The sequence below is a fragment of the Nomascus leucogenys genome, chromosome 23 (assembly GCF_006542625.1).
Source record: "Nomascus leucogenys isolate Asia chromosome 23, Asia_NLE_v1, whole genome shotgun sequence".
In the NCBI taxonomy this organism is placed as follows: domain Eukaryota; kingdom Metazoa; phylum Chordata; class Mammalia; order Primates; family Hylobatidae; genus Nomascus; species Nomascus leucogenys.
The window spans coordinates 25,839,811-25,862,119 of NC_044403.1; the positions used below are offsets into that span (position 1 = coordinate 25,839,811).

At 46.7% G+C, this 22,309-nt stretch overlaps 1 protein-coding gene across 6 annotated transcripts in view; it reads right to left on the bottom strand.

Moving 5' to 3' along the window:
* The window catches only part of CD4 (CD4 molecule), a 33,890-nt gene that overhangs the window by 5,422 nt on the left and 6,159 nt on the right, over positions 1-22,309 (bottom strand). For 2 of the 6 annotated variants that reach the window (XM_004092149.2, XM_003273750.3), the window contains exons 2-3: positions 1,160-1,318; positions 439-672 (exon numbers count right to left, since the gene is read on the bottom strand). Coding sequence is in view for 1 of the 6 variants with exons in the window: in XM_004092147.2 (XP_004092195.1) it covers positions 439-672; positions 1,160-1,318; positions 17,719-17,883; positions 18,003-18,051 (607 nt within the window). In the remaining 5 variants the exon portion in view is untranslated. Of the gene's footprint in view, positions 1-438; positions 673-996; positions 1,407-17,718; positions 17,884-18,002; positions 18,120-22,309 lie in introns of those variants that run through there. The other 4 variants (XM_004092147.2, XM_003273751.3, XM_012502284.2 and 1 more) reach the window with 4 other exon arrangements.

A 22,309-nucleotide genomic window follows, 5' to 3' on the forward strand; every position in this document is an offset into this window, starting at 1 on the left:
GATCTCCCCACAGTGGCCTGGCTCAGAGGTCCAGAGGTACAACATAAAACATCATCAGGGTTGGCTTACTGGTGTTAGTGTCCCTGAGTAAGTGGATTTGCCAACTTGGGAGGGGTGGGGAGCTGAGGCAACAAAGAAAGCAAGCTCCCTGACATTCCTCCTTTGGGGCCCCCAAAGCAGACTCGGGCCTCTAGCATCCTTACCTTCCCCAGCCTTTCCTTTCTCCATGTCCACCACACTGAGGGGTGGCTGTCAATCAGCCCCCTGAGGATGAGGGCCCCAGTGAGTCTTCGAGACAGGCCTCAGCTCTAGGGACCTAGTCCTCTCCACTGCTGACCTCCCAGCGCCAGACCCAGAAGCAGGGCAGTCAGAGCAGAGGGAGGGGCTGTCAGCCCCCCGGGGCAGGGAGGAGGCTGCGGGAAGAGGGGCTTCCCTTACCTAGCACCACGATGTCTATTTTGAACTCCACCTTCTTCTGGTCCTGCAAGACAGTGCATGTCCAGGTGCCACTATCCTGGAGCTCCAGCTGAGACACGGAGAGGGTCTTCCCCCCCTGTATGTTTTTACCCCTTGGACTCCTGCATTGCACTGAGGGGCTACTACCAGGGGGGCCCTCCAAGGTCAGGGTCAGGCTCTGCCCCTGAAGCAGGTGGGTGTCAGAGTTGGCAGTCACTGTGGAGGGAAAGGCCAGCTGTGTCACACACATACCATCCCCAAGGAGAAGGGCAGACGACAGGAAACCAAGAACATCTCTTCATTATCCCCGTCCCAGCCTCTCCTTCCTCCCAGCACCCAGCTGCCCACCCCCAGCCTAGATAGGGTTTCCCTCTCCCCTCCTCTCTCTCTTCTTTCCTCCTCTCCCCTCCTCTCTCTCTTCTTTCCTCCTCTCCCCTCATCCTCTCTTCCCCAGTCTCTCTCCCTCCTTCCCTTGCCTCCTTCCCTTTTCTTTCCTTTTCCCAAGGCCTCTTCCCTCCTCCGCCCACCAGCATCCCCCACCTGATCAAGAAGGGTTTTAAGAGATTTGGAGGCCAGTTTGACAGCCTGGTCCTCTTGGGGCTGCTGCGGTATCACCAGCTTAGGCTGGATTTGGTGCAGGGGTGGGAGTAGTGAGGAAGGGAACTAGGCAGGAGGTATGCTCATCCCCACCTGCCCCACTCACATCCAAACACTAGCAATTGCACCTCCTCCTTCTGGTCCTCCACTTCACAGATGTAAGTATCTGAGTCTTCTATCTTAAGATTCTTGATGATCAGGGGAAAGTTTCGTTGGTCCCAAAGGCTTTTTCTTGAGTCAGCGCGATCGCTCAGCTTGGATGGACCTGGGAGCAGAAGACATAATGGGGGAGGCTGAGGTGCCCTGGAGACAGGGCATCTCTGGCAAGAGAATGCCCACAGCTCTTCTGATATCAGTTGCTAATTTCCTGCAACATCTGCTCCTCGTTCTAATCAGAGAAACCCGGTCTGGCAAGGAGGTCTCATCATATCCATTTACCTGGCTGGGACAGTAGCTCACAAATACAAATAAAATCATATCCTTATTTGGAGAGCACCAACTCCTATATGCCAAATACTTCACATGCATCATCTCAGTAATCTCCACAATAATTCTGAGAAATAGATACCGTCAACACTGTTTTGTTTATTTTGCAGATAGAGAAACTGGGACTCAGAGAGATTAGGTAATTGCCCAAACTCTCACACACTGAGATTAAGTAATTACCCAACTCTCACACATTGTAGGAGAATAAACCAGTACAATTTCTTTGGAGGGTGATTTGTAATATATATCAGAATTACAAATGTATATACAAAACCAAATGTCCATCAATAAAGAATAGGTTAAATAGATCATAGCTCACCCATTCAGTGGATTGCTATGTAGCCATAAGAGAGAATGAGGAAGTGCTTTGTATACTAACTTGGAACCGTATCTAAGAAACATCACGAACTGAATAAAGCAAGATATTAAATAGTCTACTAATTGTTTTTAAAGGGGGAGAAAGTATATTCTTTATATTTGAAAAGAATATTTCTCGAATTAAACATAAGAAAATGAGGCCATTAAAAAGAGCTATAATGTCTGAAAAAAAAAACTAAAAAAGAAAAGGAGGCCAGGCATGGCGGAAATCTCTCATCCCAGCTCTTTGAAAGATCGAGGTGGAAGGATTGTTTGCGCCCAGGAGTTCGAGATCAGCCTGGGCAACATGGCGAAACCCCATCTCTAAAAAAAAAAAAGTTTTTTTTAATTAGCCGCCTTGGGAGGCTGAGGTGGGAGGATCACTTGAGCCCAGAAGTCAAAAGTTGCAGTGAAACAAATGAGATGGCACCACTGTACTCCAGTCTGGGTGACAGAGTGAGACTCTGTCTCAAAAAAGAAAAATTAACTGGGTGTGGTGGTGCATGCCAGTAGCCCCAGCTACGCCGGAGGCTGAGGTGGGAGGATAACCTGAACCGGGAGGTCGAGGCTGCCGTGAGCTATGATCATGCCACTGCACTCCACCCTGGGCGACAGAATGAGACCCTGTTTAAAAGAAAAAAAAAAAAAATCAGAGGCTGAGGCACAAGAATCGCTTGAGACTGGGAGGCAGAGTTTGCAGTGAGATCGCACCACTGCATTCCAGCCTTGGTGACAGAGTGAGACTCTGTCTCAAAACACACACACACACACACACACACACACACACACACACAACCTTGGTTGCCTCCAGGAAGAGGAAGTGAATACTCATGTAGGAAGAAAGCTTTTCACTATATGCCCTTTGCTTTTTTTTTTTTTTTTTGAGATGGAGTTTCACTTTTGTTGCCCAGGTTGGAGTGCAATGGCACGATCTTGGCTCACCACAACCTCCACCTCCCGGGTTCAAGCAATTATCTTGCCTCTGCCTCCCGAGTAGCTAAGATTACAGGCATGCGCAACCAAGCCCGGCTAATTTTGTATTTTCAGTAGAGACAGGGTTTCTCCTTGTTGGTCAGGCTGGTCTCGAATGCCCAACCTCAGGTGATCCGCTCACCTTGGCCTCCCAAAGTGCTGGGGTTACAGGCGTGAGCCACCGCACCCAGCTTGCTTTCTTTTTTGTTATTTTTATGGAGTCGAGTGTTCGATCACTGCTCATTGTAGCCTCTGCCTCCTGAGTTCAAGGGATTATCTTGCCTCAGCCTTCGGAGTAGCTGGGATTACAGGTGTACACCACCACATCTGGCTAATTTTTGTATTTTTACTAGATACAAGTTTTGCCATGTTGCCCAGGCTGATCTCGAACTCCTAACCTCAAGCAACCCGCCCACCTCAGCCTCCCAAATCGCTGGGATTGCAGGTGTAAGCCACTGCGCCCAGCCTATATGCCCTTTTCTACCTTTTGAATTTTGACTCCCTTAAGTGGTGGAGCTAGGATTAAAATGCAGCCTGTCAGGAGTTTGGGACCTACCCGGGCAGCCAGTCGAGACCCTTGTCTCTAAAAAAATTTATTTTAAAAAAATTAGCTGGGTGTGGTGGCACATGCCTGTAATCCCAGCTACTTGAGAGGCTGAGGCAGGAGGATCGCTTGAGCCCAGGAGTTCAAAGTTACAGTGAGCTATGATTGTGACGTGGCACTCCAGCCTGGGCAACAGAGTGAGGCCTCATCTTAAAGAAAAGAAATTTTTGGCCGGGTGTGGTGGCTCACGCCTGAAATCCCAGCACTTTGGGAGGCCAAGGTGGTGGATCACTTGAGGTCAGGAGTTCAAGACCAGCCTGGCCAACACGGTGAAACCCCGTCTCTACTAAAAATACCAAAAAAAAAAAATTAGCCGGAGCATAGTGACGGATGCCCGTAATCCCACCTACTTAGGAGGCTGAGGGAGGAGAATTGCTTGAACCCGGGAGGTGGAGATTGCAGTGAGCCAAGATCACGCCACTGCACTTCCAGCCTGGGTGACAGAGTGAGACTCTGTCTCAAAAAAAAAAAAAAGAAAATAAAAGAAAATCGTTTTAAAAAAATAATAATTCAGGCTGTTTCGCTATGCAATGCTATCTCTGGAAAGTTCTTCTGGCATAAGTATGTGTCTCCTTTGGCCTCTTGTAAAATCTAATAACCATCACCAAGGGAAGTTTTCTCTTTAGCTGTGCATTTTCTGGGTGCAGTGGAAGCTCCAAAATCTCTGTAGAACAGGGCTTTAGAAGCTAAATTTACATAGCAAACAGTTCTGTTTTGTTTTGTTTTTACTTTAGAATGTATATTTGGAGGAATGGGGCAAAGGTGGCTAAGACTAAAGCCTCTCACCCTGCTTGGTACTGCCTCTGCCTCTCTGAGATGCCCAGGCCCTCTCCCTCTTTCTGCCTTGACGTGGGAGCCTGGATACCAGTTCAGCCACTCACTCTACTTTCTCTCCTCTTCCAGACCACACAGTCCTCTTCCCCACTGCTCAGCCCTTACTGTCCAGGAGCCCCTTCCAGACAACCTCGCAGCCTCAGCACACAGTTGCCCCAAGCTTCCTCGGAGCACGGCAGGCACCCAATCCACCTTCAGTTTCACACTTTTTAAAAAAACGTCCCTACTCAAGACAACCTGGACCCAACCTCCCCCTTTATTTGTTCCTTCAGTGGTTCCTGCCCTACTTGCTGTTTCCCTTGGATCTACACACTGCTTTAATTCCCCTGCTTACCCTGAAATTCAACTACATTCCTTTCACAATTCCTTTACCAAACTTCTTAAAAGCGTGGCCTACTCTGGTTCTGCCCCACTTTGCTCTGCCTCTGTTCTTCCTCCCCTCCATTTCTAAGTATGATTCGTTTTTCTTCGTCTTGAACTCTTGCTCTGACATCTACATTTAGGTGTTGTCCCAGACTCTGTCTTTGGTTCTCTTCCCCGTTTCTACAGACATTCTAAATTCCACCGCATCCCCAGTCAGCTCCGCAGATGGTGGCCAAGTTGTTACTGCCAGCCCTGACCTCTCTCCTCAATTCTAGGTACACATTTCCAATGGTCCAAGAAATAAGTTTATGTTAATATCCTGCCATCACCCCAAACGCAATTGGTTCAAAATGAAATGTATAACCCTCCTCCTAAAATAACTCTGCCTCCTTGCTTCTCTCAAACAGAAAACCATGGCCTGCTTGTCCATGCTGTCCCATACTTTGAAAAAGCTATGGCAAGATAATATGAAAGGTCTAAGCATATGAGTAAGTCTGGGACAAATTCATGGGACAACCAGTATTGAATGAAGACTTAAAAGAGATATAGGCCTATGGCCAGGTGCAGTGGCTCGCGCCTGTAATCCCAGCACTTTGGGAGGCCGAGGCAGGTGGATCACCTGAGGTCAGGAGTTCAAGACCAGCCTGACCAACATGGTGAAACCCAGTCTTTACTAAAAATACAAAAATTAGCCAGGAATGGTGGTGCATGCCTGTAATCCCAGTTACTCAGGAGGCTGAGGCAGGAGAATCCCTTGAACCCAGGAGACAAAGGTTGCAGTGAGCCGAGATCGCACCACTGCACTCCAGCCTGGACGAGAGAGAGACTCCGTCTCAAAAAAAAAAAAGAGGTATAGGCAATGGACTAGAGATGGGGAGCAGCAAGGACATTACAGGAAGGGGGAAAAGCTCCAGAAAGGCAGCACAGGCAAGCTGTGGGGAAACCTCCTGGGTGCAGAGGTTTCCACTGGGAAACTGAGCAGTGGCGCTGAGAGGGTGAACGTCCTGCAGAGGCTTCCAGGCTTAGTCTAATGGGCTAGGATGTGGCATGTGCAAAGCATGGCTTTGGAAGGCAATGCTGCAGCAGGGGGAAGGCAAATCCAAGTAGGCGAGACTAGTAGCAGACCAAATTACCCGGAAGCTCACTGTAATCCAGGTGGGAGGTATGTGAGCCTTGGCTGGTGATGGTGGCATTCCCATGGGAACAAAGAAGAGAATGAAACTAGAACATTTTTTTTGTTGAGACAGGGTCTCACTCTGTCACCTAGGCTGGGGTGCAGTGGCGCAATCACGGCTCACTGCAACATCTACCTCGTGGGCTCAAGAGACCCTCCCACCTGAGCCCCCCAAGTAACTGGGACTACAAGCATGTGCCACCACTCCCGACTAACTTTTGTATTTTTTGTAGAAGTGGGGTATCACCATGTTGCCCAGGCTGGTCTCGAGATCCTGAGGTCAAGCAATCCAGCGGCCTCAGCCTCCCAAAGTGCTAGGATTACAATAGGTGGGAGCCATCATGCCCGGCCCAAAACACTTTGAAAGCAAGGAATAGTCATAATTGATGACGATGGGAAACCAGGGATTGAAGCAGAGAAAAAAACATGACTCTGTGTTTCAGAAATTGGGGGAATAAGGAGGGTGATACTGTCATTGTTAGAAATCAGGCAGTTGGGACGGGGAGCTGTTCTGAAGGGAGATGAGATCCATAGAAACAGAACAAAAGCATCAACACAAAAGACTTAAGAATTTTTAGAAAGTGGCGCATTGTTTTAATCTCATAGGCAGTGAAAGAAATGCAAATTAAAACAATGATATATTTTTCAATTATAAAATTGCCCCCCCCAAAAGTTTTAAATAATACTACTCAGTAACTGACAAGGTGTGCTCAAAAAGTTCATATCCTTAATTTCATTTCTGGATCTTTATCTTTTTTTTTTTGAGACAGAGTCTTGCTCTGTCGCCCAGGCTGGAGTGCAGTGGCGCAATCTCGGCTCACTGCAAGCTCTGCCTCCCGGGTTCACGCCATTCTCCTGCCTCAGCCTCTCCGAGTAGCTGGGACTACAGGCGCCCGCCACCACGCCCGGCTAATTTTTTTGTATTTTTAGTAGAGACGGAGTTTCACCGTGGTCTCGATCTCCTGACCTCGTGATCCGCGCGCCTCGGCCTCCCAGAGTGCTGGGATTACAAGCGTGAGCCACCGCGCCCAGCCAGAACTTTATCCTTAAAACAATAATTTTAAAATGCAAACCATAATTTAGGTACAAAAATAATACTTATAGCATTGTTAATAGGATACAATGTTAGACAAAATGATAATGGCCATATATTACAGGACAATGAATTTGATGGAATTCTAGGTTAGCACCAAAATCAATATTTACAAATAACTTATAATGAAATAGAAAATACTAGTAATATACATTTCTAAGTTGTTTTAAGATAATCTTTACTTACAGAAGTAAGCTCTCGGCTTTTTAAAAAGAAGAAAATTATCTCACAAAGTAGGGAAGGAAAAGAATAAAAATTTTTAAAAAAAGATAATCTTCACTTTTTTTTTGAGACGGAATCTCACTTTGTCACCCAGGCTGGAGTGCAGTAGTGTGATCTTGGCTCACTGCAACCTTCGCCTCCTGGGTTCAAGTGATTCTCCTGCCTCAGCCTCCCAAGTAGCTGTGACTACAGCCAGGTGCCACCACGCCCAGCTAATTTTTTGTATTTTTAGTAGAGACGAGGTTTCACTGTGTTAGTCAGAGTGGTCTCAATCTCCTGACCTCGTGATCCACCCGCCTTGGCCTCCCAAAGTGCTGGGGTTACAGGCGTGAGCCACTGCGCCTGGCCAGTCTTCACTTTTTAGGGTAGTCATTTGAACTACAAAAATTATATACTTTCCTGGCCCTGCCTGCCTGCCTTTTTTTTTTTTTTTTTTTTTTTTTTGAGAAAGAGCCTCACTCTGTCGCCCAAGCTGCAGTGTAGTGGCGTGATCTCTGCTCACTGCAACCTCCACCTCCCAGGTTCAAGCAATTCTCCTTCCTCAGCCTCCCGAGTATCTGGGACTACAGGCACGTGCCACCACGCCCAGCTAATTTTTGTATTTTTAGTAGAGACCGGTTTCACCATGTTGGCCAGGCTGGTCTCAAACTCCTGGCCTCAAGCCATTGAACTCCTGGCCTCAAGCCATCCACCTGTCTCAGCCTCCCAAAGAGCTGAGATTACAGATGTCAGCCACCACGTCTGGCATTAAATTAAACTTATTATTTTGAGATAATTGTAGATTCACTTGCAGTTGTAAGAAGTAATACAGAGAAATCCTCTGTACCCTCTATCCAGTTTACTCTAATGGTAATATCTTGCAAAACTGCAGTACTAGATCACAACCAGGATGCTCACATGGACACAATCAGGATACAGAACATTTCCTGCGCCATAAGGTTGTTGCTTTTTGTAGCCATACCCCTTCCCCTCCCCATGCCTGAGCCCCTTAACCCCTGGCAATCACTCATCTGTTCTCCATTTGTATAATTAGTTATTTTAAGAATGTTATATAAATGGATTAATACAGTATATGACCTTTTGAGATTGGCCTTTTTTCACTCAGCATAATTCCCTGGAGATTCATCCAGGTTGTGGTGTGTACTATAATTCATCCTTTTTATTGCTAAAAAGTATTTCGTGGTATGGATATAATCATTCCCCAGTTGAAGGACATCTAAATTGCTTCTAGTTGTTGGCTACCATGAATAAATCTGCTATGAACATTTGTGTGCAGCTTTTTGTGTGGGCATAAGTCTTCACTACTCTGGGATAAATGCCTAGGAGTGCAATATTGCTGGGTTGTTGCATGTTTTGTTGTATAAGAAACTATCAAACTGTTTTCCAGAGTGGCTTTGCCATTTTAGGCCCCCACCAATACTGGAAGAATGACCCAGTTTCTCCACATCCTCATCAGCATTTGGTGGTGTTCCAATTTTTTACTTTAGCCATTCTGATAGGTTTAGTGATAGCCTGTTGTGGTTTTAATGTACATATCCCTAATGATTAATGATGTTGAACAACTTTTCATGTGCTTATTTGCCAACTGTATGTCCTTTTTGGCCTGTTTTCTAATTGAATTTTTTTTTTTGGTTTTGAGTTTTGAGAGTTGTTTATAACATTCTAGATACCAGTCCTTTGTTGAGTATGTGGATTGTGAATATATTTTCTTATATTCTGTAAACTGTCTTTTCTTATTATTATTATTCTTTTTTGAGATAGGGTCTCTCTCTGTTGCCCAGGCAAGCAGGCAACATCTTGGCTCACTGCAACCTCTGCCTCCCTGGCTCAGTGATTCTCCCACCTCAGCCTCCTGTGTCGCTGGGAATATAGGTGCACTCCACCAAACCCAGCTATGTATATATACACACACACACATATATATGTGTGTGTATGTGTGTGTGTATGTGTGTGTGTATGTGTGTGTATGTGTGTATATATGTGTGTGTATGTGTGTGTGTGTGTATGTGTGTGTGTACGTGTGTGTGTATGTGTGTGTGTATGTGTGTGTACGTGTGTGTGTGTGTGTGTATGTGTGTGTATATATATATATTCTTTTTTTTTTTTTGTAGAGACAGGGTTTCCTCATGTTGCCCAGACTGGTCTCAAACTTCTGGACTGAAGTGATCGGCCTGCCTCAGCCTCCCAAAGCGCTGGGATTACAGCGGCGAGCCACTGTGCCCAGCCTCTTTTCTTCTTCTTAATAGGGTTTTTGCAAAGCAAAATTATTTTGGTTTTGTTTTTGTTTTTGAGACAGGGTCTCCCTTTGTCACTTAGGCTGAAGTACCAGCTGGAATGCAGTGACACAATCATAGCTCACTGCAGTCATGAACACCTGGGCTCAAGTGATCTTCCCACCTCAGCCTCCCAAAATGCTAGGGTTACAGGTGTAAGCCACTACACCTGGCCAACTTGTTTATATCTACAAAAACTCTTGCTGGTATTTTTATAGGAATTGGATTAAACTTGTATATTAATTTGGGGAAAAGTGATATATTTCTTACGTTGAGTCTTCCAATCCATCAATCCATGAGTACAGCATGTCTCTCCATATATTTAGATCTCCTTTGACTTCTTTAATCAGCATCATATAGTTTTTAGCATACAAATTCAATGCTTTTTTTTTTTTTTTTTGAGACAAACTCTTACTCTGCTGCCCAGGCTGGAGTGCAGTGGCGCAATCTCGGTTCACTGCAACCTCTGCCTCCTGGGTTGAAGCAATTCTCCTGCCTCAGCCTCCAAAGTAGCTGGGATCAGGCATGCACCACAACACCTGCCTAATTTTTGCATTTTTAGTAGAGACAGGGTTTCACCATGTTGGCCAGGCTGGGCTCAAACTCCTGACTTCACGTGATCCACCAGCCTCAGCTTCCCAAAGTGCTGGGATTACAGGTATGAGCCACCGCAGCTGGCCCTATGCATGTTTTTTAGATTTACACCTAAGTATTTCTTTCTCTCTTTTTCTTTTCTTTTCTTTTTTATTTTTATTTTTATTTTTTTGAGATAGGGTCTTGCTCTGCTACCTAGGCTGGAAAGCAGTGGTGTGATCATGGCTCACTGCAGCCTTGCCCTCCCAGCCTCAAGCAATCCTCCCACCTCAGCCTCCCCAGTAGCTGGGACTACAGGCATACACCATTATGCTCAGCTAATTTTGTTGTTGCTGTTGCTGTTGTTTTTTGAGACGTAGTCTCACTTCGTCACCCAGGCTGGAGTGCAGTGGCACAATCTCAGCTCACTGCAAGCTCCGCCTCCCAGATTCACGCCATTCTCCTGCCTCAGCTTCCCGAGTAGCTGGGTCTACAGGAGCCTGCCACCACGCCCAGCTAATTTTTTGTGTTTTCAGTAGAGACGGGGTTTCACAGTGTTAGCCAGGATGGTCTCGATCTCCTGACCTCGTGATCTGCCAGCCTTGGCCTCCCAAAGTGCTGGGATTACAGGATGAGCCACTGCACCCAGCCATGCTCAGCTAATTTTTTACTTTTTGTAGAGACAAGGTCTCACTATGTTGCCCGGGCTGGTCTTGAACTCCTGGGCTCAAGCAATGTTCCCACCTTGGCCTCCCAAAGTGCAGGAATTACAGGTGTGAGCCACCATGCCTGGCCTTTTTGAGCAATTATAAATGGTATTGTAGTTTTAATTTCTGTGTACACATGTTCCTTGCTAATATATATAAATACAATGGTTTTTTTTATGTTTATCTTATATTCTGCAACCTTGATGAATTCATTTATTAATTCTAAGAAGTTTCTTACAGATTCTTCGAGATTTTCTATGTAATCATGTCATCCACAAATAGGAACAGTTTTATTTCTTCCTTTCTGATCAGTTTTCCTTTTATTTCATTTTCTTGCCTTATTGCACTGGCAAGGGATTGCAGTATTATGTTGAATAAGAGTAGTAAGAGCAGACATCTTTGTCTTATTCCTGCATTTAGGGAGAAAGAATTCAGTTTTTCAGCATTAAATATAATGTTAGTTGTAGTAGGGTGGATCTTTTGTTTTTGTTTTTGTTTTTGTTTTTTTTTGGTGCTTTTTATTTAATTAATTAATTTATTTATTTTGAGACAGAGTCTTGCTCTGTTGCCCAGGCTGGAGTGTAGTGGCGCGATCTCAGCTCACTGCAACCTCTGCCTCCCGGGTTCAAGTGATTCTCCTGCCTCAGCCTCCCAAGTAGCTGGGACTATAGGTGCGTGCCACCACACCCAGCTAACTTTTTGTATTTTCAGTAGAGACGGGGTTTCACTGTGTTAGCCAGGATGGTCTCGATCTCATGACCTTGTGATCCGCCTGCCTCGGCCTCCCAAAGTGCTGGGATTACAGGTGTGAGCCACCACTCCTGGCCTTTATTTATTTATTTATATTTTATTTATTTGTTTATTTATTTTTTGAGATGGAGTCTCGCTCTGTCATTCAGGCTGGAGTGCAATGGCACAGTCTCAGCTCACTGCAACCTCCACCTCCTGGGTTCAAGCAGTTCTCCTGCCTCAGCCTCCCGAATAGCTGGGATTACAGGCGGCCGCCACCACGCCTGGCTAATTTTTGTATTTTTAGTAGAGACGAGGTTTCAGCATGTTGGCCAGGCTGGTCTCAAACTCCTGACTTCATGATCCGCCTGCCTCGGCCTCCCAAAGTGCTGGGATTACAGGCGTAAGCCACTGTGCCTGGCCTATTTTTTATTTATTATTGGTTTGTTTGTTTTTCCTTTTCTCTTTTTCTTTTTTTTTTTTTTTTTGAGACAAAGTCTTGCTGTGTCACCCAGGCTGGAGTGCAGTGGGGTGATCTTGGCTCACTGCAATCTCCACCTCCTGGATTCAAGCAATTCTTGTGCCTCAGCCTCCTGAGTAGCTGGGATTACAGGCTCACACCATCACACCCAGCTAATTTTCGTATTTTTTGCAGAGATAGGGTTTCACCATGTTGGCCAAGATGGTCTCGAACTCCTGACTTCAAGTGATCTGCCTGCCTTAGCCTCCCAAAGTGCTGGGATTACAGGTGTCAGCTACCTCGCCCAACCTGTTTGTTTTTCTTCAGACAGGGTCTCACTCTGTCACCCAGGCTGGTGTGCAGTGGTACAATCACAGCTCACTGCAGCCTCCACCTCCCGGGTTCAAGGGATTCTCCCACCTCAGCCTCCCGAGTAGCTGGGACTACAGGCATGCACCGCCACACCTGGCTAATTTTTTTTTGTATTTTTAGTAGAGATGGGGTTTCACAATGTTGGCCAGGCTGGTCTCGAACTCCTGACCTCAAGTGACCTGCCTGCCTCGCCCTCCCACAGTGCTGGGATTAAAGGAGTGAGCCACTGTGGCCTGCCCTATATCATTATCTTTGAAGTGAGTTTCTTGTAAACTGCATATTGTTGAGTTATGCTTTTTAATTCACTCTATCAATTTTGTATTTTAATAGATGTATTTAGACCATTTATATTGAATGTAATTATTGATATGTTAGGGCTTGAGTCTGTCATTTTATTGTTGTTTTCTGCTTTTTTTTTGTTTTCTTGTTTCTTTTTCCTACCTTCCTGGGGGTTATTTGGATATCTTTTTGTAACAAACTTCTTAAGAACAGTTTTAGATTTACAGTAAAATTGTGAAAATGATATGGAGAACCATGGCGATAACACTGCCATCCCAGTGAGCCTTTTGGAATGGGAATGTCTATCCTATGGCTGTCAACCATTGTATTTTAGATGCACATAACTTGCCTGATTTCACAGGTTCACAGCTGGAAAGAAATTTTGCCTCAGGATGAACCATATCTCAAGTCTCACCCATACCTGATTTAGATGACATTTTAAAATTCCATTTATTGATGGATTTTTTTTTAGAGACGAGTTTCACAATGTTGACCAAGCTGGTCTCGAACTTCTAGGCTCAAACAATCCTCCCACCTCAGCTTCCTGAGTAGCTGGAACTACAGGTGCATGCCACCAAGCCCTGACTTAGATGCTATTTAGCTGAAACTTTGGACATTAGACTTTGGAGTTGATGCTGGAATGAGTTAAGACTTTGGGGGCTATTGAGATGGAATGAATGCATTTTTCGTGTAATAAGGACATAAATTTGAGGGGGCAGTGCAGAACACTATGAACCAAACTGAGTACCCCCACAAATTCATAAGTTGAAGCCCTCACCCTCAGTGTGATAATATTTTGATATGTGGCCGTTGGGAGGTAATTCAATTTAGATGAGGATATGAGAGTGGGGCCATCATGATGGGATTAGTGTCCTTATAGGAAAAGACATCAGAAAGCTTTCTTTCTCGCCAGGCACGGTGGCTCACGCCTGTAATCCCAGCACTTGGGAAGGATGAGATGGATGGATCGCCTGAGGTCAGGAGGTCAAGGCTGGCCAGGCCAACATGGCGAAACCCCGTCTCTACTAAAAATACAAAAATTGGCCCAATATGGTAGCAGGCACCTATGATCCCAGCTACTTGGGAAGCTGAGGCAGGAGAATCGCTTGAACCTGGTAGGCGAATGTTGCAATGAGCTGAGATCATGCCATTGCACTCCAGCCTGGGCAATAAGAGTGAGGCTCTGTCTGAGAAAAAAAAACAAGCAAACACAAAACGCCCACACACAAGGAGGCCGGGCGTGGGGGCTCACGCCTGTAATCCCAGCACTTTGGGAGACTAAGGCAGGAGGATCACTTGAGGTCAGGAGTTCTAGAGTACACTGGCCAACATGGTGAAACCTCGTTTCTACTAAAACTACAAAAAATTAACCGAGTGTGGTGGCATGTGCCTGTAATCCCAGCTACTCGGGAGGCTGAGGCAGGAGAATCGCTTGAACCCAGGAGGCAGAGGTTGCAGTGAGCCAAGATCAGGCCACTGCACTCCAGCCTGGGCAACAGAGCGAAACTCCATCTCAAAAAAAAAAAAGAAAGTTTTCTTCTCTTTCTCTCTGCCATGTGAGGGCACAGCAAGAAGGCAACTGCCTGCAAGCTAGGAAGAGATCCCTCATTATAATCTGAGCATGCTAGCATCCTGAAATCAGAATTGTGATAAATAAATTTCTGTTGTTTAAACCACCCAGTCTATGGTATTTTGCTGTGGCATTCCTAAGAGACTAATTCATTCATCTACTCCATTTTCTTGAATTTCCCATAGTTGTACCATACTTCAACTCTTCCCTCACTAATAGACATTCAGGTTGAATTCTGTTCTTTGATATTACAAGCAATTCTTTTTTTTTTTTTTTTTTTTTGAGATGGAGTCTCGCTCTGTCACCCAGGCTGGAGTGCAGTGGCGCTATCTCAGCTCACTGCAAGCTCCGCCTCCTGGGTTCACGCCATTCTCCTGCCTCAGCCTCCCGAGTAGCTGGGACTACAGGCGCCCGCCACCACGCCTGGCTAATTTTTTGGTATTTTTAGTAGAGACAGGGTTTCACTGTGTTAGCCAGGATGGTCTCAATCTCCTGACCTCGTGATCCGCCTGCCACAGCCTCCCAAAGTGCTGGGATTACAGGCATGAGCCATCACGCCCGGCCCCACAAGCAATTCTTATAACAACACCTTTCCACAGATATTATTAAGTGTTCACTGGTCAGGCGCAGTGGCTCACATCTGTAATCCCAGCACTCTGGGAGGCCAAGGTGGGCAGATCACTTGAGGGCAGAAGTTCCAGACCAGCCTGGTCAACATGGTGAAACCCCGTCTACTAAAAATGCAAAAATTAGCCAGGCATGGTGGTGCACACCTGTAATCCCAGCTGCTCGGGAGGCTGAGGCAGGAGAATCACTTGAACCCAGGAGGTGGAGGTTGCAGGGAGCCAAAATCATGCCACTGCACTCCAGCCTAGGCGTCCAAATGAGACTCTGTCTCAAAAAAACAACAAAAAAGAATATTCACAATTTTATTTCTGTCAAGTAGACTTTCCAAAATAGATATTATTAGGTCTAAGGGTTTTAGAGTTTTGTATTCATTAAACATTGCCGGATTACTTTAAATAGTTAGTCTAGGCCGAGCGCAGCGGCTCACACCTGTACTCCCAGCACTTTGGGAGGCCAAGTCAGGCTGATCACGAAGTCAAGAGATTGAGACCATCCTGCTAACATGGTGGAACCCCATCTCTACTAAAAAAATAAAAAAATTAGCTGGGCATGGTGGCACGTGTCTGTAGTCCCAGCTACTTGGGAGGCTGCGGCAGAATTGCTTGAACCTGGGAGGCAGAGGTTGCAGTGAGCTGAGATCGTGCCATTGCACTTCAGCCTAGGTGACAGAGCGAGACTCCATCTCAAAAAAAAAAAAAGTCTAATAATTGATAGTGTCATTGTGATATAACTAAAGGAAGGAGTAGGATAAAAGGTATATATACTATGATATCATTTACGTAATTATGTATATAATATTCTCCACACCGAACAACAGTGGAAGAAAATAGGCCACATGCAGTGGCTCATACCTATAATCCCAGCACGTTGGGAGGCCAAAGCGGGAAGATCACTTGAGCCTAGGAATTCAAGACCAGCCTGAGCAACATGGTGAAATCTCATCTCTACAAAAAGTAAAAAATTAGGTGAACATGGTGGCCTGCACCTGTAGTCCCAGCTACCGGGAAGGCTGAAGTGGGAGGATCACTTGAGCCTGCGATGTGTCTTGGTCATGCCACTGTACTCCAGCTTGGGCAGCAGAGTGAGACCCTGTCTCAAAAAGAAAAAAGAAAAAAAGATTGGAAGAAAATAAATGAAAATGTTAGCAGAGGATATCTCTGAGTGGTAGAAGTATGCATGCATTTGATTTTCTTCCATATTCTTTTCTTCATTGACCAAATATTTTGTAATAAGCATATAATACTTTTAAAATCAGGAGAAAAGGCCGAGTGCAGTAGCTCATGCCTGTAATCCCAGCACTTTGGGAGGCTAAGGTGGGAGAATCACTTGAGGTCAGGAGTTCAAGACCAGCCTGGCCAATATGATGAAACCCGGTCTGTACTAAAAATACACAAATTAGCCAGGCATGGTGGCACACGCCTGTAGTCCCAGCTACTCAGGAGGCTGAGGCAGGAGGATCGCTTGAACCTGGGAGGCAGAGTTTGCAGTGAGCCAAGATCATGCCCACTGCACTCCAGACTGGGCAACAGATTGAGAGCTTGCCTCAAAAAAAAAAAAAAAAGTAGAAAAAATAATTCTGGGCCAGGCACAGTGATCACGCCTGTAATCCCAGCACTTTGGGAGGCCCAGGCGGGTGAATCACGAGGTCAGGAGATCAAGACCAGCCTGGCTAACACAGTGAAACCCTGTCTCTACTAAAAGTACAAAAAATTAGCCAGGCATGGTGGCATGCACCTGTAGTCCCAGCTACTCGGGAGGCTGAGGCAGGAGAATCACTTGAACCTGGGAGGTGGAGGTTGCAATGAGCCAAGATCACGCCACTGCACTCCAGCCTGGGCAACAGAACGAGACTCCGTCTCAAAAAAATTAATAAATAAACTAATAATAATAATAAATCTGCAGCTTTTTTTTTTTTTTTTTTTTTTTTTGAGATGGAGTCTTGTTCTGTCACCCAGGCTGGAGTGCAGTGGTGCAATCTCAGCTCACTGCAGCCTTTGCCTCCCAGGTTCAAGCGAGTCTCCTGCCTCAGCCTCCTGAGTAGCTGGGAATACAGGCCTGCACCACCACGCCTGGCTAATTTTTGTATTTTTAGTAGAGACCGGGTTTCACCATGTTGGCCAGACTGGTCTTGAACTCCTGACCTCTGGTGATCTGCCCACCTCAACCTCCCAAAGTGCTGGATTACAGGCATGAGCCACTACAGCCGGCCTTTTTTTTTTAATTAAAAAAATTTTTTTTGGCTAGGCATAGTGACACACACCTGTAATTCCAGCACTCTGAGAGGCCAAGGTGAGTGGATCACCTGAGCTCATGATTTCGAGACCAGCCTGGCCAACGTGGTGAAACCCTGTCTCTACAAAAAATACAAAAATTTGCCTGGCATGGTGGTGCATGCCTGTAGTCCCAGCTACTTGGGAGGCTGAGGTGGGAGGATGACTTGAGCCTGGGAGGTGGAGATTGCAGTGAGCCGAGATCATGCCACTGCACTGGAACCTGGGTGATAGAACTAGACCTTGTCTCAAAAAAAAAAAAAATTTTTTTTTTTCATGGAGACAGAGTCTCACTATGTTGCTCAGGCTGGTCTTGAACTCCTGGACTCAAGCAATCCTCCGTCCTCGGCCTCCCACGGTGCTAGGATTATAGATATGAGTCACTGTGCAAAGTATTAGCTACATAGGTCTGTAGCAACAATACTCAAGAAATCATGGGTTTTAAGTGATAGTGATTGTTCTAAAACCCACTAAAATAAGTTCATGAATATTAAATATTAAAATATTGAAATTCACATGCCACCTTTCCCTGGGCCACCAGCAGTTGGTGTAGAGAAACTCTGGATAAGAATGCCACTGAGTTTCTGTCAACCCAAGCCCTCTGGGATCCCAGAGTTTAACTAAGAGCAGATCTCAGATACCAAGGACTTTCAATCCATAGTGTGTTTTCCTCCCTGGATGGGGAGCCAGGCAACCCTACCTTTAGTTAAGAAGGAGCCCTGATTTCCCAGAATCTTTATCTGGTTGGAGTTTTTCCAGTGGAATTGTATGCTCTTCTTCGGGGAAGCTGTACAGGTCAGTTCCACTGTATCCCCTTTTTTGCCCAGCACCACTTTCTTTCCCTGAGTGGCCGCTGGGAGTAGCGCTAAGTGGAAAAGAAAAGAGTCAGGTCTCAATGCCGCCGCTGTCCCCCTCTACCCCATCCTCCACCTTTGCCTTTCCTCCCACACCATCTGCATTGAGACCCCAGGTCTGAGAACTTACCGAGTTGCAGCACCAGAAGCAAGTGCCTAAAAGGGATTCCCGGGTTCATTATGGCCTTGCTGAGGGAGGCAGGGGGCCTGAGCCAGTGGGGACCTGAGCCCGCAGAAATGGCAGGGCCTGAGGGAAATACCATTCATTAGTCAGCAAACATTTATTGGACCCGGAGTATACAGGGGCGATACACAACCTCTCCCTCAGGACCCTGCAGCCAGCCTAGTGAACCTGAGGCAGGAGAATAGCAGAGGGAATTGGAGATTGGATTAAGGAAGGAATGAGTAGGAGCAGAAGCAGGAGAAAGAGGCAAGTGAGCAAAAACAGAAGATAAATAAGTGAATAAGGAGCTAGATCCAAACCAAACCAGTTAGGAGCAGCTCCTAAGAGATGGTCATATACTAGGCTGGGTGCAGCGGCTCATGCCTGTAATCCCAGTGCTTTGGGAGGCTGAGGTGGGTGGATCACTTGCGGTCAGGAGTTCTAGATCAGCCTGGCCAACATGGTGAAACCCTGTCTCTACTAAAAATACAAAAATTAGCCGGGCGTGGTGGCATGCACCTGTAGTCTCAGGTACTTAGGAAGCTGAGGCAGAAGAATCACTTGAACCAGGGAGGTGGAGGTTGCAGTGAGCCGAGATTGCACCACTGCACTCCAGCCTGGAGGACAGAGCAAGACTCCTTCTCAAAAAAAAAAAAAAAAAAAAAAAAAAAAGATGCGCATGGACTACAGAGAAAAGATATCCTCAAGATGACCCCATATAGTAACACATAGAAAAGGCCACGAAATACAGCAAAGCGATGCTGATACCATTCGCAGGTCATCCTCAATCCATAGTGGATCGTACTGTGCTTAATAAACTTTTGCTGCTTTGCTATTTGTGTGTGTCATGTCCATTTTTTGTTTGTGGCACCAACAATTCGGGACTTCACAACATCAGCCAGTAACTAACTAAACTTGCACATGCCTAACTGGATGCTCTGAGATACACACCACGAAATGCTATGCCCAGGCCAGGAGGGGGTTTTTGCTGGGATGAGTGAGGAGGGGATCAGAAAAGGATGCATGGAGAAGGTGGCAAATTGGTGGGGAGACCGTGGAGCCAGGCCAGGACGTGGAAATGCTTGAAGGCCGTGCTGAGATGCTGGGACTGGATCCTGGGCACTAGAGAGCCAGCAGAGGTTTTTCTATAGAGAAGAAGATTATTAGATTTGCCATGAGGACCCCGGCAGCTGCTGAGTGAAATAACTGGAGGTGAGGCACCAGAGGCAGGACTGCAACCATCCTGGTGAGCAAAGGGCCTGAGCCAAGTGGCTGTGGGAATGTGTGGGACAGTTCTAAGGTGACATTCCCAAGGACTGGGGCCTGATACAGTGTGAGAGGTGTGGGGAAAAGAAAGAGAGATCAGATTGTTACTGTGTCTATGTAGAAAAAGGAAGACATACGAAACTCCATTTTGATCTGTACTAAGAAAAATTGTTCTGCTTTGAGATGCTGTTAATCTGTAACTTTTGTCCCAACCCTGTGCTCACAAAAACATGTGCTGTATTGAATCAAGGTTTAATGGATCTAGGGCTGCGCGAGATGTGCTTTTAAAAAGTTCTTGCCTCACACCTGTAATCCCAGCACTTTGGGAGGCCGAGGCAGGCGGATCACGAGGTCAGGAGATAGAGACCATCCTGGTGAACACAGTGAAACCCCATCTCTACTAAAAAAACACAAAAAAATTGGCCGGGCGTGGTGGTGGGTGCCTGTAGTCCCAGCTACTCAGGAGGCTGAGGCAAGAGAATGGCGTGAACCCGGGAGGTGGAGGTGGCAGTGAGCTGAGATCGTGCCACTGCACTCCAGCCTGGGCGACAGAGCAAGACTCCGTCTCAAAAAAAAAAAAAGTTCTTGCAGGCAGTATCCTTGGTGAAAGTCATCATCATTCTCCATTCTCTATTAACCAGAGACACAATGCACTGTGGAAGGCCTCAGGAACCCCTGCCCGAGAAAGCCTAGGTATTGTCCAGGTTTCCCCCCACAGAGACAGCCTGAGATATGTCCTCATGGGAAGGGAAAGACCTTACAGGCCCCCAGCCCCACACCCGTAAAGGGTCTGTGCTGAGGAGGATTAATGAAAGAGGAAGGCCTCTATTCGGTTGAGATAAGAGGAAGGCATCTGTCTCCTGCTCGTCCCTGGGAATGGAATGACCCGGTGTAAAACCGATCATACATTCTACTTTGAGAGAGGAGAAAACTGCCTTATGTCTGGAGGCAAGACATCATGGCGGCAATACTGCTCTGTTACTCTTTACTACACTGAGATGTTTGTGTAAAGCTAAACATAAATCTAGCACATCCAGGCACAGCACCTTTCCTTAAACTTATTTACGACACAGAGTCTTTGCTCACATGTTTTTCTGCTGACCCTCTCCTCACCTTCACCCTATAGCCCCACCACATTCCCCTCGCGGAGATAGTAAAGATAGTGATCAATAAATACTGAGGGAACTCAGAGACCAGCACCGGTGCAGGTCCTCACTTGCTGAGCGCCGGTCCCCTGGGCCCACTTTTCTTCCTCTATACTTTGTCTCTGTGTCTTATTTCTTTTCTCAGTCTCTCATCTCTACCTTGCGAGAAATACCCACAGGTGTGGAGGGTCAGGCCCCCTTCAGAGAGGTCAGGGAAGAAAGAGCAGAGGGCCATTTCTCTGTCCAATATCAGACCAACCCTACAAGGCCTCTCAGTGGGCCAAGCAGAAGGCGTTGGTCTGGGGTTTGGATGAAGGGGAGTTTCCTGTGCTCTTGGCAGACAGGCGAGACTGGGGGTGGAGGGGGCAGGGCAGAGAGGCTCTGAATGGACAGCTGTAGATGTGAGGAGCGATTCCCAAAGTCCTGGATCAGCAGCAGCGGCAACATGACCTGGGAACTTGTTAGAAATGCAGATCCTCGGCCCCACCCCTGACCTGCTGAATCAGAAACTAGGGGTGGGTCTAGTCATCTGGGTTTTCACAAATCTCCAGGTAACTGATCATGCTCAAGTTTGAAAACCATAAGTTCGATGGAAAGGAAAGGGGAGAGGCATCCCCATTCTGAGGTGTGCAAAGGTGGTAGGGATGTGCGAGGAGGCTTTGGAGGAAAGAGAGGGCTCAGGGAGGTGATGGTGGAAGAAGGTATGGGAAAAGCATTTGGGGCTTGACTGTAAATCTTTTTATTTTTAGTTTAGATCCACTCTGTCACCCAGGCCAGAGTGCAGTAGTTCAATCATAGGTCATTGCAGCCTGGAACTCCTGGGCTCAAGTGATCCTTTCATGACAACACCCAGCTAATTTTTGCAGACCGTGATTGCAAATATGGACAGGCAGGTCGAAGGGCTGGAGCTTTGTCCTGGAGGTGATGGGACCCACTGCTGATTTTTTAGCAGAGATGTGCCATGGTCTCTGTAGAGCTTTGGGAAGCTTGATGTGGTAACTGGGGACCAGATGACATGGGATTGGAGCAGTGATTATAGGAAGGGCACCAAGATAGCACCTCAAAGGAAGGCTGGAGCAGGGCTCAAGTGTCTTTGAATCCAGGCCCAGGATATAAAGTGGGCTCAGAGAGGTGACTGCCTGGGGAAGGGGTCACCATGGACCTGGTCCCTGCTGGTGAGACAAGATCTTGCCTCCAGACTTACTCTCTCTTCCAAGCTTGGTCCTTCTTTCCCTCAGTGGCATCTTTGCCATTGAAGCTTGGTGACGATCTGCCTACTCTGAATTCCCACGGCACCCCGTTGACATGCTCCTGGGTGTGTTCCACCTTCTACTTTGTGTGTAGTGATTTGGTTTCTCAACTCTCCTCCACCAGCTTGAGCCCCTTTAGGACAGAGATGACAGTCTAGCCAGCTGTGTGGCCACCACAAGCCTGGCAGCAGCTGAGACATAGAGAGAGGACTTGGGATGGCTTTGGTTAACTTAAGCCAAATTGAATTGTATGGAGGAGGGAAAGTCACTGATTTCTTCTTTCTGTATTCACCATATTAATTCTGTTTCTAAAATGGGTCACTGAAGTGTATGCACACACCCAGCCCTGGCCTGGATGAAGCCAAGTCACCCCAATCCATGCTGTTCATCCCCACAGGGCCCTGCCAGCCACTCTCCACCCTGTCTGTGGCTCTGCACCAAGGGGCTGACAGCCACACATGGCTCATAGGCTCTCTTGCCCTCCAGCACCAGGGGTTGGCCAGTGGGAAGTGCTTGTCAGAGATGAGATGGAAGGGTGGAAGAAAGAAGCTGGGATATTTTCCCTACTCTATCCCTGCCCTGGGCATATTTTCTGTCAATAGCTGTGTGTTCA